At 36.8% G+C, this 16,045-nt stretch overlaps 1 protein-coding gene across 2 annotated transcripts in view; it reads right to left on the bottom strand.

Moving 5' to 3' along the window:
* The window catches only part of tbc1d22a (TBC1 domain family, member 22a), a 153,815-nt gene that overhangs the window by 46,311 nt on the left and 91,459 nt on the right, over positions 1-16,045 (bottom strand). For both annotated transcript variants that reach the window (XM_051107327.1, XM_051107328.1), the window contains exon 10: positions 14,787-14,862. In XM_051107327.1, the coding sequence (XP_050963284.1) occupies positions 14,787-14,862 (76 nt within the window). The remainder of the gene's footprint in view (positions 1-14,786; positions 14,863-16,045) is intronic.

Raw genomic sequence — 16,045 nt, forward strand, 5'->3', positions numbered from 1 at the left:
GATGCAGCAAAACACACGCAGGTTTGGAGGGGGATGGGGAACAGGCGGAGGTCAGAGTTCGCAGAAAGACAAGTGAGCTGTTTGCCACGATTCTGCTGAGCAATGGACTTCTGCTCGACTTCTGCCCCCACCCATCCATCCCATAATTACATCTGCACTGACCCTCTGTCTCACCCTCACTGCATTTCCAGCCAAAACCTGCTCAGACATCTAGAGGGAGAGCGGGGGTGTACAACACCCACCTTCTGTGAGATCACAAAAGCCATATCTATATATGACTTAAGTAGGGCTGCAAAACGATTAGTCACGTTTAATCGATTCAAAATATGTTTATGCTTACATACTATGTGTGTGTACTGTGTGTGTGTATATATATATATATATATATATATACACACACATATATATACACACATATCGTATGCAAACAAACTTTTATTCTGAATCGATTAATCACGACTAATCGATTTGCAGCCCTAGACTTAAGACACAACCAGGGTATTGTTACCTAAAACTGTAACTACAATTAAAACTTAAACCAACAAAAACACATTTTATTACTTTTATGTAATTTTTTAGTCAACTTTCCCTATAACTTTGGACCAGGCCACTTTTTAATGCATTAATAGATACATTTTTTGAATATGTATGTGTGTGTGTGGATTATTTATAGTTGGCCTTAACTACTATGTGCTTACATCAAAAAATAAGTATAATGTATTTATTGTGGGGCATACAAAATAAAAGTTTGAGTTTGCCTAATATATGTGTGCGTGCTGTGTAATTATTATTTATACATAACACATACAAACACATATTTAAGAAATATTTACAAGTATATATATTTACTAGAATTTTTATGTAATTTATATTATATATAAACAAAAATATTTTGTACCTAAATAACATATTTCTATTAAAAATATACATAAATTTGTGTATATTTATATATACATAATAATTAACCACAGTACACACATATATTTTATGTTTGATGGTGTGGGTAGGTTTAAGGGTGGGTCAAAGTGTAACTATAAATGTAATTACAGAAATTAATTACAGATGTAATTGCAGGAATTTTAAAATGTAAAAACATATGTACACAATAAGTGCATTGTGTCAAATGATTAATTTACTGTAAATGTAAGTACATAGCAGTGAAGATCACCTAAAATAAAGTGAGACTGCACAATGAATGTAAGAACAGATCTGGAAATGTGACAGTTGACAGCAGCCACTGTCACTGTGCTGTCGCTCTCCCAAGATTGTAGAGATGACATTTATCACCATGGCAGAAAACTACTTCCTGTGCTTGTTTAGAAGCCATAAGTCAAATGCCCCAAGTCCAATAGGATAAATGTTTAGAGTTGCATGTGCACTGCTTTTAATCTGACATTATTTCACATCTACATCTTCATTCGAGGGGTTGATTCATGCAAGGCAAATGGAAAACAGACAATAATGCAAACATTTATCAAAGGCACTACTACTTTTTTTTTCTTTCACATAGTTGACTGTGGTCCAGATGTTTTCAGATTGCAGTGTGTTCAGCATAATTCAGAATGTATCTGACATTTTCAATTCAGTTGTGACCTAAAACGTGTTTGACGTGACTTAAAAGTTAACAGTGCTGTTGGAATTCATGCAGTTTAATCTAATTCAATATTTGCCTTAATTGCGCTTCTGACTTGCCATGAAGAGTACAATGAAAAAATGTTTGACCTTAATAATATATGGATCACCTTGTATAAATATTTAATTTATTAAATATAAATGATATAATTTAACCATGTAGCAATTTATAATCATATAAATTCAATACTTGCATTTAATATTAACATAATCATTTGCAAAATGTATTAATTAAAATAATAATTTAAATGGCTATTTAAAAAAATAATATATTTTCATCTTTTTCAACTCCTCGCCTTCATAATTAATTGACACAGAATTTAGATTTCTTTTCTTTTCCTTTCTCTTTCTGTCTTTCTTTCTTTCTTTCTTTCGTTCCTTCATTCATTCTTTCTTTTTTCTATATTTCCTTCTTTCCTTCGTTATTTCCTTCTTTCCTTTTCTTTCTTTCTTTCTTTCTTTCTTTCTTTCTTTCTTTCTTTCTTTCTTTCTTTCTTTTCTTCACTCCTTTATTCCTTTTTTCTTTCTTTTCTTTATTTCCTTCTTTCTTCCTTTCCTTCATTCCTTCCTTCTTTTTTCATTTCCTTCCTTCCTTATTTCTTTCTTTACTTACTTCTTCCCTTGTTTCCTTCCATCCTTCTTTCCTTTCTTCATCTGTCCATCCTTCATTATTTCCCTCATTCCTTCCTTCTTTCTTTTTCCTTTATTTCCTTCTTTCCTTCGTTATTTCCTTCTTTCTTTTCTTTCTTCATTTCCTTCTTTCTTCCTTTCCTTCGTTTCTTCCTTCCTTCCTTATTTCTTTCTTTCCTTGCTTCTTCCCTTCTTTCCTTCCATTCTTCTTTCCTTTCTTCTTTATTTCTGTCCTTCCTTCCTTCATTATTTCCCTCATTCCTTCCTTCTTTCTTTTTTCTTTATTTCCTTCTTTCCTTTATTCCTTCCTTCTTTCTTTTCTTTCTTCATTGTCTTCGTTCCTTCCTTCTTCCCTTGTTTCCTTCCATCCTTCTTTCCTTTCTTCTGTATTTCCTTCCTTCCTTCCATTCTTTCTTCCCTTTCTTCTTTATTTCCTTCCCTCCTTCCTTCCTTCCATTCTTTCTTCCTTCCATTCTTTCTTCCCTTTATTCATTTCCTTTCTTCCTTCCATCCTTCTTTCCTTTCTTCTTTATTTCCTTTCTTCCTTCCATCCTTCTTTGATTTCTTCTTTATTTCCTTCCTTCCTTCCTTCCTTCCATTCTTTCTTTCCTTTCTTCCTTCTATCCTTCTTTCTTTTCTTCCTTCCATTCTTTCTTCCTTTCTTCCTTTCTTTCTTTCTTTCTTTCTAATGGACATGCCAGGGTAGGCAATTTTTGAAGTACTGCCTGTTCACTGTTGTATCTAATATGGTAAATGTGAGCAAACGAAAGGAACTATTTCAGCTAAAATTCGGAATTGGACGATTTGATTAACAGTCCAGCACAAGATACTTTCATGTTCAACAGTGAAAAAACACTGTGCACCAAAAAGCAGCCAAGAGAAACCAAAGGCATTAAAGGGATAGTTTAACGAAAATGAAAAAAAAAACTGTCATTAATTTTGCACCCTCATGTCATTGCAAATCTGTATGACTTTCTTCTGTGGAACATAATAGAAGATATTTTAAGAAGTTTTGGTCCACATAATGGAAGTCAATGGTCACCAAAACATTTACTTTTCTATTTCAAAGTAAAAAGAAAGTCACATTGTTCTCAACAACGTGGGGTGAGTAAAAAACCAAATTTTCATTTTTGGGTAAACTATTGTTTTAAGATGTCCAAAAGAAACAACAAAAATAAATCAAACAGCTTTGTTTTATACAAGTTGAGGTCTTTCTGCTGGGCTCAGAAGAGCAAATTTGATGTTCAAAACAGTGTTTGTAAAGAACACCCCCAAAACAAAAGCGACATCAGATGTCATTAAGGTTATCAGCATTTTTTCCTCATTTTCTAAGAAGCCTCTGTACTGCCTCACCTGAAATGTTAATGTGTGCTTTCTAACCTTATATGATTTGTGTGAAAAAGCCCACATTGTGTCCTCATTTACATAAATAAATTCACCTTGAGCAATTTGCATGCTGATGAACCTCAATGTATTCATACAAAACAGACGAGATAAGAGGAAACAGTGTTCACGTTCTGGGGCGCTTCTGACGAACAGAATTGTTTTAGCGTTAAACAACTCTTATGGGCTATCGTCTAATACGACTGCTAATTACTACAAGCCCTCGAACGAACTGAAAGCGTACGGTGACAATAGTGTGTTTGGTTTCCTAATGAGAGTGGAGTGTGAGCGTTAAAGAGACATGAAGCGAGCAAGAGAGAGAGAAAGAAAGACAAATTTCTAACATATTTAACAACCGAAAGAGACAAATAGAAAAGTCATTTATAAAAAAAAAAATAACCATTTTATTCACATATCTAAGTTATGCATAATATTACACTGGCCAAACATGATGCATTTTATACTACACACTAAGGTAGCAATCTCAAATTTTGGAATAGTTAGCAGTTCAAATTTCAGATAATTTTGATTGATTGATTGATTGATTCACTGCAGCTCACCAAGGCTGCATTTAATTGATCAAAATACATTGATATTGTGAAATATCATTACAATTTAAAACTGTTTTGTGTTTTAATTTATTTATTAAATATAATTGATTCTTTTGAAGCAAAATTGAATTTTCAGCAGCCATTACTCCATTACTTCAGTGTCAAATGATCTTTCAGAAATCATTCAGGGATATGCTAATTTGGTGCTCAATTTTTATTATTGTTAATGTTGAACAGAAGTTTTGGCTGCTTAATAGCTGTGATATTTATTTGAAATAGAAAACTTTAAATCTTTATTGTCACTATTGATTAATGTAATGCATCCTTGCTGAACAAAGGTATTAATTTCCTTTCTTTTCATTTCATTTCCTACCCACTGTTTTCAACACTGATAATTATAAGTAATGGTTCTTAAGCACCAAAGTAAGCACTTTTCTTTTTGTTCTTTCCAAAAAAAACAAAAAAACAAAAAAACAAAAAGGAAACTCCAAACTTTTCATGTGGCGTATAATTATTCCATGCATAATGTATTATGTGTAGTGTGCTTGGGTATAGCCAGGTGCTTGGGAGTTCTAAATAGTTGCTGGTTTCCCCCCCCCCCCGCCAGCATGTTTTGCTAATGGGATCTTCGCATAACATATGGGGAAGACGTATAATAAGCGAAGTCGATCTCAAAGAATAATGGATTTACAGATATCTTTGCCCTTCTCTTTCCATATATTCAATTTATCTTCTTCATATAAGAGAACTTCATGCCTATATTCTCCATTCTCATTTATCTAGCCGTGATCGGTGTATTAATTTCAGTTGTGAGCACACTCTTATTTCCAAGCCAGGTTAAAGACATTGAAAAATGAAGGTGCTGCTTGAGAACAATGAAACTTCAGCAGATCGGGATGTCGGGCATGGCCATTGATCATAGAACTCATGTACGGGTAACATCAGCGTTCTTGTGCATCAGAATCAAGTGCACAATGAAACTTATTCTGGCAAGATACCACCTGACTGTCCTGTAAAAAGTTATGTGGAGTTTAAAGGAGAAGTCCACTTTCAGATTCACATGTAATGTACTCACCCCCTTGTCATCCAAGATTTGTCTTTCTTTCTTCAGTCGTAAAGAAATTATGTTTTTGAGGAACTTTTCTGCATTTTTCTCCATAAAATGGACTGATATGGTACCCCGATTTTGAACTTCCAAAATGCAGTTTAAATGCGGCTTCATACGATCCCAAATGTGGTTGTAAACGATCCCAGCCAATTCTTATCTAGTGAAACGATTGGTTATTTTAATAAACATAAATTTTTATATACAATTTATATACTTTTTAATGTCAAACGCTCGTCTTGTCTTACTCTGCCTGGACTTTTTTTCCGGTTCATGACAGATAGGGTATGTCGAAAAACTCCTATCTCATGTTCTCCCTTCAAAATCGTCCTATATCGCTGTTTTACCTTTTTTGTTAAGGATGTTTGATCTTCTTGGCATGTTCACTTTGCAAAGACTGTGGTGGTACTTCTGCAGCGATGTAGGATGATTTTGAAATGATTTTCAAAGTTCAAGTTGAGGGAGAAAGTACGATTTTAGAGAAGAGTACGAAGAGAAAGTACGAAAGTACAAAAAAGTTTAAACTGTCTTGAGCCAGAATACACAGAGCTCATGGAAAGCGAGACAAGATGAGCATTGGAGATTAAAAAGTATTTATTTATTTTTTTTTTTTTTTTTATATAGAAAAAACATAACCGATCTTTCACTAGATAAGACCCTTGTTCCTCAGATGGACTTGTTTACAACTGCATTTGGGATCGTTTGAAGCCACATTTAAACTGCATTTTGAAAGTTCAACATCGGGGCACCATAGCAGTCCATTATATGGAGAAAAAATGCTGAAATGTTTTCCTCAAAAAACAGAATCTTTACAACTGATGAAAGAAAGACATGAACATCTTGTATGACAAGGGGGTGAGTACATTATATGTGAAACTTTGTTTTGGAAGTGGACTTCACCTTAAGGACACGCAAATCTGAAACAAGAAGTTAAAAAATTATACTTCGTTCAAGTGTACATTTGTGATAAACAATAGGTAATATGCAGGTAATATGCAATAAATTTGTGGTAGATGTTACAGTTGGTTGTCAGTAGATAGCTATCTGTCCTAACTATATAATAGAATGGATAGTTAAATACATGCATACTTTAACCTTAATTTGGAATTTAATTAATCTTTAACAATTCATATTATGACTTCTAAGAAGTGTAAATATAACAATTAATACCTCAATCAATTGCATGCAGCATTTCATGGCAATCATTGAGGCAAGAAATGTGGGTTTAAAAAAAAGTGCTGCAGTGTTTCACCAAAGCATATAATTTTAATACCTCAATCAATTGCATGTAGCATTTCATGGTAATCATTAAGGCAAGAACTGCGGGTTAAAGAAAAGGGCTGAGGTGTTTCACCACAGCATATAATTATGGGAACAGGAAGTGGAAATGGCGATATCTTGAAGGTGGTTATGGTATGAAAATCCTATAAAAAGCGCTTGCGGCTCTTTTGAAAAGCAGCCTGATAATTAAAGCCTAGGATCACTCTACGGTGAGGAAATTGGCAGGCCGCTTAGGGCCTGGTGGTGACGGAAATGTAAAAGAAATCAATGTAGCCGTTTGAAAGCCTGATCTCTCACAATGACTTCAGAGAACCAGCGATTTTATTTTTTGACTGAGAGCAAGAGACAGTGAACCGAGTGCGAAATACAGCGAGACATAAAGAGGTCTTCATTGTAAAATTCAACATTGCACTACAGGCAAAGGCTTGACAAAAATGAACCATGACAAAATGCACGGGGTTATGCATGAAAGTACATCTGCATACGCGTCATGCAGCCAAAGGACATAAAAAGACCTCACAGACTCACATCAGGCATACCGGTGTTATAATGTCAGGTTTTTAGTCTGTGGTGTTGTTCTCAGTGGAAGGAAATGGTTCCTTGCTCTTTAGATTACCTGACAGCAAGGCCCAGTGTGAAGTCCACGAGTGAAGTTTCCATGACAATAAAACCGAAGGTCCATCTATAGCGCTGACATTTAAAATTATATATGTGCACATACCAGTATCGTTAGCCATTACGTGCTATTTCAGTCAAACTCTACTGCACTTTCACGAAAAGTCACTTTCACTTTTCATAAGCTGTGTAGGCTGTGAGCAAAGCAATTTTCTCAAGCCCTACTCCATACATAATGCTAGTTCATTAAAAGTTTATTCATAAACAATGCTGGAAAGTCATCCAGATGTGACTTAGTGATGTTTTGCTTAGCTGAGCAATACGGTTTCCACTGCATGTGTGTTTTAAGGCCCGGACCCATACAAGATCCAGATCCATTTTAAGAATATCATAAGCCCAGTTTCCATCACAGGAACTTTACCCAGGAACTAAAGACTTTGGCCCGGTACTCTGTGCGTTTCCACCGCAGGAACCAGGATCTAAATAAAGTTTCGGGTAACAATTTGCCCCTCAGAAAGTCCCTGCCTGTGAGGTAGTAGGGCAAATCCAGCATTATGGATGTGACATTTTGGGTTATGGATGTGACATATAAATGCTTAAATAATTTATGTGTTACCAATATACTGAACCATCTGTTTATATTTTAATAAACCCTTGTTGATAGTCTAAACATCAAAAAAATATCAGTCTATGCACAAGTTTTCTTGTGCATAGACTGGGGGTGGGACTTGGGCGCTGAATATGCTGATTGGTTGTTCACGCAGCATTGTATTTCAATCACCATATATTTGCATAATTTTTTTACATTTTCACCGTTATTGCGTCATGAAATGTAGTTATAAAAGTATTTTAGGTAAGAATGTAGTTTAAAACACAAATCTGTGGTTTATTTATTAAGCGCCTATTTGAAAATGTGCTTAGCCGATTTTGGACACGTGAGCTCCACACGATCAGTGGGCACTCAGTGTTCATGTATCCTGACGAGAGCAGCATCAACTCAGCTAGTCCTTCTGACATTTGCTGCTGGCTCTGATGTATCTGTAGTGGTTAAACATAAGATGTAATTCATTTTGGGTAAATCTAACAGGTAATCTTTGGTCTTTATTGTATTAATCTATTAATATGTTAAAACGAAAATGAAAAGAGGCAATACTGGTTGACACAATATTTGTTTCATTGCAATGTATGTACGTTCACTGAACTACATTTCTGTGGCTATTCATTCGTTAAAAGGACAAGTCCACTTCCAAAACAAAGATTCACATATAAAGTACTCACCCCCTTGTCATCCAAGATGTTAACGTCTTTCTTTCTTCAGTCGTAAAGAAATTGTTTTTTGAGGAAAACATTCCAGCATTTCTCTCCATATAATGGACTGCTATGGTGCCCTGATTTTCAATCATACAAAGAAGATCAAACACTCTTAACCCTTAAATGTAAAACAGCGATATAGAACGATTTTGAAGTTGAGGGAGAACATGAGATGGGAGTTTTTTTTTTACATACCCTAACTGTCATGAACCGGAAAAAACAGTTCAGGCAGAGTAAGACAAGACGAGCGTTTGACATTGAAAAGTATATAAATTGTATTATTTTTTTATAAAAAAAAACAAACTTTACGCTAGATAAGACCCTTCTTTCTCAGCTGGGATCGTTTACAACCGCATTTGGGATTGTTTGAAGACGCATTTAAACTGCATTTCGGAAGTTCAAAATCGGGGAACCATAGCAGTCAATTATATGGAGAAAAATGCTGAAATATCTTCCTCAAAAAAAAAAAAAAAACAACTACTTAAAGACTGAAGAAAGATAGACATGAACATCTTGCATGACAAGTGAGGGTGAGTACATTATAAGTGAATCTTTGTTTTGGAAGAGGACTTCTCCTTTAAATAAAAACGAAAAACAGCAGTGGTGTTTGATATCATATTTAGTCTTATTGTAAATACAGTGAGGAAAATTGCAGTAGCCAAGACGAGCTGATGGCTGTTATCAAGTACGCTGCTGCTTGCAGAATTACCAGACTTGTGTCTTGTCCGTGGAAGTTTACACTCCTGAGTCGAACTTGCAAAGTCTGAAGAACCAAGGACGCAAGTCTGAAATTTGCGTAGCCTACTTGGTACTAAGAAACGCGTGACCGGACCCACGTCACCAGACTATTTGCCTAATCTTCTCGATACTTTAGACCGCGATGGAAACGCAGACAACAACAGCTCTGGGGGAAAAGAAGTTACTGGGATATTTTCGGTGGAAAAGCAGCTATAGGTGGGCACTTTTGCCTTGGGTCAGTAAGTAACAACCTAGAAATGCCCTGGCATCCACCCACAAACAAGCTGCCACTGTGGCTTTGGGTTTACATAAACAATCACCACTCATAGAAACTTACTGCTGGCCCTAACTTCATTCACAGAAGGAAAAAAGAAAGTGTGCTTTTATTTTACAGCCCAGCTTTGCAGGGTTTTTCTTCAAATTTTCGAAGACAGAAATATATTATTTTTTTAAATAAATATTTAACAAACATTTTAATTAGCTATTTTTTAAAATTTGAGTCTGTGATTCAATTGATTACAATGTCAGAATGCTCATTAACCAAAAAATAATTAGTTTCAGTCCTAATTAACAAAGCACATATCACCAAACAGAATGTACAAACAAGCTGAACAAATTTAAAGCAAGCTGTGTGTGAGTGTGTGTTGCTGCAAATGTAATTTACCTGAAGAATACACTAGATTGTGAACAAAATCGTAATTTTCCAGAAAAGACTGCACTGTCAGAAAAAAGGTACAAATCTATCACTGGAGCACCTTATTTAAATGGTACATATTACTATCTTAAAGGCAAATAATACTTCAAAGGTAAGGGTGCTACGTCTATTAAAACAGGGAAAAAAAACTCTTTAACTTCGCAGCCGCATCATCAATCAAGTAAGGGGATTGGGGGAAAAAATGAGTGCGAAGTGAAAAATCGCAAACAAAACTTACAAATCAAGCAACTCAAAGATAATTTAAACAGTCACTTTCATAGCCACTAGGTAAGCCACTTTGACCACATTTTCTCTAAAAGAGCCAAATGACTTTTTGATGCGTTTCCAAACTCCAAACAGGTATCTGATGCAATTCTCTTTTCCTCTGTGCATTCATTGCTAGCGTTATTCCCGCCAGTGGCTCTCAAAGGCGCCGCTTCCATAAAAAAGCAGGTGTTGTGTAAGCCTGACCTCAGCACCTGAGCAGTGCATCTGTATCCGAACATCTGGGTGTGCATGAGCACACTGTGGCGATGTAAGCGAGATGGGACGGACAGCTCACAGCTGCGAGGTCAGACGACCTTCGGCCTTTCTCGTTGATGTTCGGGGGCAGCTTCCAGCAGGGAATGCCTGTCATGTCGGTGGGCCGCTGTGGGCCCTGACAAACATGCCCTAGCTGTACCCTGACTGAGAGGAGCCATATGGCTACAGAGGCAGAACGAACACGTCCCGTGAACAAAGGTGTCGGAGCGTCAAGCGTCTGCGGCGCCACGCACCCTGATCGCTACACCGCAGGTCTGGGCTCAGACCTTCCCAGCAGCCGCATGTTCTAAACCCCCAGCCTCATTAGTGCTGGAAGAGGTTTCGTAACCTCTGTTCGGGACAGGAGAGTGACCAAGCATGCTACGTGCCTCAGCGTGCCGGCGAAGAAAAGAGTGCAAAAAGGGTTCGCCTGATTGATTTACATCCCCAACTTTATTACAGGAGAGAATATGATGTAAAACACCACGACAGTGCCAGATCTAAGAGCAGCCTGATTAAGGTCGACATGTGCCGTCCTTACAAGGGGGAAATTTGGAAATAATGCGACAGTAATCCAGGCAGCCTGATGAAGATGAGCATGGCAGAAACCCAGCTCTCTGGCGACCAGCAATTACACTCTCCCTCTCTGGCACATCTTTTATATATGGAAAGTGCAACCCAAACAGAGTGAGGGCTGCTCAGAGGACAAGATAAAGGCTGGGAAGAGAGCTGTCATACATTAAAGATGCAAGAATATGCGCACTTTGACCTTGCTGCATTAACTTCCAACTGAAATTGTAAGGCCTTGTTGCGTTTTGTAAGAACAGTATAACTTTCACTTTTTTTCACCTTTGGAATCCAATAGCTTTTCTGTTGTGACCCTGTTTTCTTGGCATGTTGTCCCTGTTGGCCCAGGTGGCAAGTATTAAAACATACTATTGCTATTTGCGTCTTGTCCTACCAAGTCGAACCAAATGATTTATGCTGTGAACACAGCACACTGACCCATAGGACTAAATCAAGAGAAGTGATTATCTGATGTGGACAAGAAATCCCCACCCAATTGACTCGATCAAATTAGGTTTGATCAGAGTAGATTAACTAAAATGAAGGAGTAATGGGAAATGTGAAGGAGGTGTTTGGCATCTAAACTTCACTTGCAAGAAGCTCATTTCTGTTTGAGCAGCTGTTCGGGCAAGAAACAAAATGTGACAATTATTTAACCAAAATCATATGAGTGCTGAGAGCGTGGTTGGAAAAATGATATTGCTTTTATCCAACAGTTCAATAAACAAAAAATCTATACTGAGTAACTTGCATTTTAGACATTGCTACCAGTTATGTTATTTATTTTTGTTCCACCAAAGATGGTAGTTAAAACAGACAGTTCACCCAAAATTGAAAATTCTGTCATTACTTACTCACCCTCATGTCTTTCCAAACGACTTACGTTCATCTTCGGAACACACATTAAGATATTTTTGATGAAATCCGATAGATTTCTGACCCTGCACAGACAGTAACGCAACAACCCTGTTCAAGGCCCAGGAAGGTAGTAAGGATATTGTTAAAGAAGTCATTGGATACAAAACTCAGTTTTACATGTTGTTTGAACATGTGTTGGCAGTGTGTGTACACAACCACCCTACAATGAAAAATCCACCTAGTGGTTTTTTTTTAATCTTTAGAAGTAATATCCCCTTTTTCAAATCTAGCCATTCTCAGCATCCCACGATAGTTGATTGACACGGCCGTCTTACCTTCGACCTGCCCTGACTAAGCTGAAAACAGTCCCAGTGAGTATAAGAGCCATTCTTAATAACGTGCTAGTTAGCAAGTTTTGCTGCGAAACATGGCTAAAGTAAACAGAACGGCTAGTCACCCCACGACAGAGAGGGGTGGGGTGAACACAGCTCATTAGCATTTAAAAGCAAAAGCAACAAAACGGTTCGCTCTGAAAAAAGGCTGATTCTGACAACGTAAGAATCAGGTACACTACCACTGAGGATTTTTAACCAAAGTATGATATAGACTTCTCAGTAAGTCCCTAAAGAACCATATTAACTTCTGGAAAATGGGCATCCGATGACACCTTTAAAATAGTCCATGTGACATCAATGGTACAACTGTTATTTTATGAAGCTACAAAAATATGTTTAGTGTCCAAAGAAAACAAAAACAATTACTTTATTAACCATGGCGCAGACCGACATGTCAAAGACTGACCTTACTAAACTTTCTAGGCCTTGAACGTGGTAGTTGTGTTGCTGTCTATGTAGGGTCAAAAAGCTATTTGATTTCATTAAAAACATCTTAATTTGTGCTCCGGAGATGAACAAATGTCTTACGGGTTTGGAACGTCATTAGAGTGAGTTCTTAAAGACAGAATTTCTATTTTTTGGGTGAACTATCCCTTTAAAACAAAGCCAGATCAGGATCAACCACTACGTGTCTCATGGATGTCCTAACCTGGTGCTTAATTGGGAGTTTTTGTCCCAACCATCCATGGCAGTGATACATGATGAGCAACAGGTGTGTTTTGCATAATATTGAAAAGGGTTCATTTGACTTTGTTGATAATTGTATGTGACTTTAAATAATTTTCAAGATCTGAGGTAAATTAGCCGTTGTTGCTTTCATTATGACTTTTAAAGGAAACAAGAACGTTCAAACTGTAAATTTACTGGTGTAAACAAATAAGTGGATTTTATGACAAAGATTGTATAGGACAGACATGCCTAGTCAAATTATTTGTCAAATTGCTTATCGCATCTGGTTAGGACACAGTGTGACAGTACTTACAATCAAAACATTTGTGAACAGGTCATAAAATGGGTGCACACTTTCTTATTCTTGACTGATAATCATGTGACCAAACAATAAAACAACTAACTGGTTTGTTTTAACGTAGTTAGGACAGGTCATTTGGAAACTGTGAAACCACAGTAATAACATTCATAATTCTGAGTGCATAATGTAAAATGACACATTGTTTATATAATTTGATTTTGGTGAGAAACCAAATGGTGTAATATTATATAGCTGGAGAATATGCACTAAATGATGGCTCCAACAATAACATTAAAACAGTAACTACCCTAGCAAGAAACAGTTAGAGTACACACATATCCAGCTCCAGGATCCAGGATCACTAACTGTATCCTTCATAATTACTAAGCATAAGTTATTTTTTAGCTGAAAACTATTGAAGAATAAAAAAAGAATAAAGGCAAGCGTCGTATGCATGAATCTCAAATATCAATTGTTCCCTTTCATTGGTTTCTTTGCAAAGCACTTCCAAACCCCATTTGAATGTCTAATAGAAGACATTATCTGTAATCAAGAGTGGCTAAACACAATAAACGTGACAGGCGAAAAGCTCTGGAGCCTGACAATGTGAAGGTTACTCAAGAACAAGCCTGAGTACAAAGACTTCATCTGATATTGCTCACTCTCCAGGCTCATTAAAGCAATGTTAATGTGCTTGTCTCTGTGAAATACATCAAATTACCCAATTCAAAACCGCTAGACTGATGCAAACTAGAGGAACATCTAGTTTTAGCAGGTTTCAGGGTGGTACACCTTGTTTTTTAGTGGCGACAGATGTGGGTAAAGTACATCAGCCTAAAGGTTGTCTTTGTGCTTAGAAAAAGGTGGAATTTCTTTAGTGGAAAAGCAAAAATTATGTTGTGATCAGCTACTTCTCAACCCTATTTCTCTCTGACATGTCTCGTAAATAACTGAATAATCAAACTGGAAGAGACAGAAAAGCTTCTGCTGGAACAAAAGTATAGAATCGAGCAGGCAATCAAAACGAAAGTGGAGGAAAGAACAAGCAGCTCTATATATAGCGTAAAAAACTGATGAGAATGAAACACACAGTCTCTCTCTATTTGCCACATAGACACAAAGTGAGTGGGGTAAAAACATCAACAATATGCTCTGACTGCAGTCTTTCTCTCAGAAATTAAAGCAATCATTGGGTCTAATGCAGGCTGAGGAGATAGAGGCCTCGTGCGGGAGGAGAGGAGAGGGCTTCCTGTCTCCGAGAAATGGGCATTGAATTCTGATTACAGCCACCTAATAGAAAGTAATGAGAGAGGCTTATGCTCCAGTGCCTTTTGCTTTCCTGGCCAGAGCAGCGAGCGCTCTCCACTAAAGGCCAAAGCACTGGTGCACTGATTGGGGCTGACACTGCAGCTGAAGGGGGCTGGGGGTATAGGTTAGTCAGAGACAGAGAGATATAAAGAGAGAGAGAGAGAGCACAGGCAGAAAAAAGGAGAAAATGGAGTTAAGTAGGGTGTGCTTCACCAAGGGTACGCACCATCAATCCGACTGACCAGCTCCTCTAGTGCCTTCACTTTCCTCTGGATCCCAGGCTGGGCGAAGGTGTAGTTGTCCTTGAGGGAAAAGAGAGAAATATGAGAAACTTAAAGCTCTACACATATTTGCCCAATCAAATACATGACGTAACACAAATTTAATACATTTGTAGGAATTAAGAAATAAATAATACCTAAATTAAGTCTGATTTTATGACAATACTTGCTTCACAAGTTTGATTTTTAGTTTATTCTGTTGCTATGTTTTTAGTTCATTCTGTAGTTTGTTACTGTTGCTATGTCCGACAAGCCATGGCGCTCTACACCATACATCATGTTCTCACGCAGTGAAAAATACATTGCAGTGCAAAGAGTAAATCGACAATGTGCCAACAGACAAGCCAGAGCAGGTTACTTTTAAGTATGAAACAAAGTCTCATCTTTCAAATTTTGTAATTTTTAAAGAAACAACAAATACTATTTTGTAGCTCTTCAATGTGTCATGACATTATAAGCGGCACGTAAAACAATCATCTTTTCCTTATTACTAGTTATAGGATGGAATAAACATGAATGAACATCAGAAGGTAATTTGTTTCAACCACGGAAAGACATAAATACACAACATTTTTTAAGTTCAAGTCCACCAACGTTAATATACGTCTGATTTGTTTGTCGGACAAAAATGAAGTTTTGGCTTTATGATTGGTCAGACTGCCTGTCAATCAAACTGTTTATAACACTCGTCGGTTCTTCTGCAGCACTGTAGGATTATTTTAAACTCAGAGGAGAGTACACATGCGAATCGCAGAGCCAAGGCGAGCATTTGAAGTTATAAAGTATATACGTTTATTATATATTTTTTTTGTTTGTTTTTAGAAAATTACCAATCGTTATGTTAGATAAGACCCTTATTCCTCGGCTGGGGTCATTTAGAGCCCTTTGAAGTTGCACTGTAACTGCATTTAGGACATTCCAACTTGTGGGCACCACTGAAGTCCACTATACGTTTTCCTCAAAAAACACAATTTCTTTTACGACGAACATGTTGGATGACAATGGGGTTATCTCTACATTGTTCTGGAAGTTAACTACTCTTTTACTTTACACCAATGTCATAAACGTGTAATAAGTAACATATAAAATCATGTAAGGTAGCTGGTCTAAACTAATAATGAATAATAATTATTAGATGTTTCTGACAGTTACTCTTCATAAATCTTCATAATGCAGCAGTGTTACTCATTGTTTTAAAAACGTT

This window comes from Labeo rohita, chromosome 4 (genome assembly GCF_022985175.1).
Source record: "Labeo rohita strain BAU-BD-2019 chromosome 4, IGBB_LRoh.1.0, whole genome shotgun sequence".
In the NCBI taxonomy this organism is placed as follows: Eukaryota; Metazoa; Chordata; class Actinopteri; order Cypriniformes; family Cyprinidae; genus Labeo; species Labeo rohita.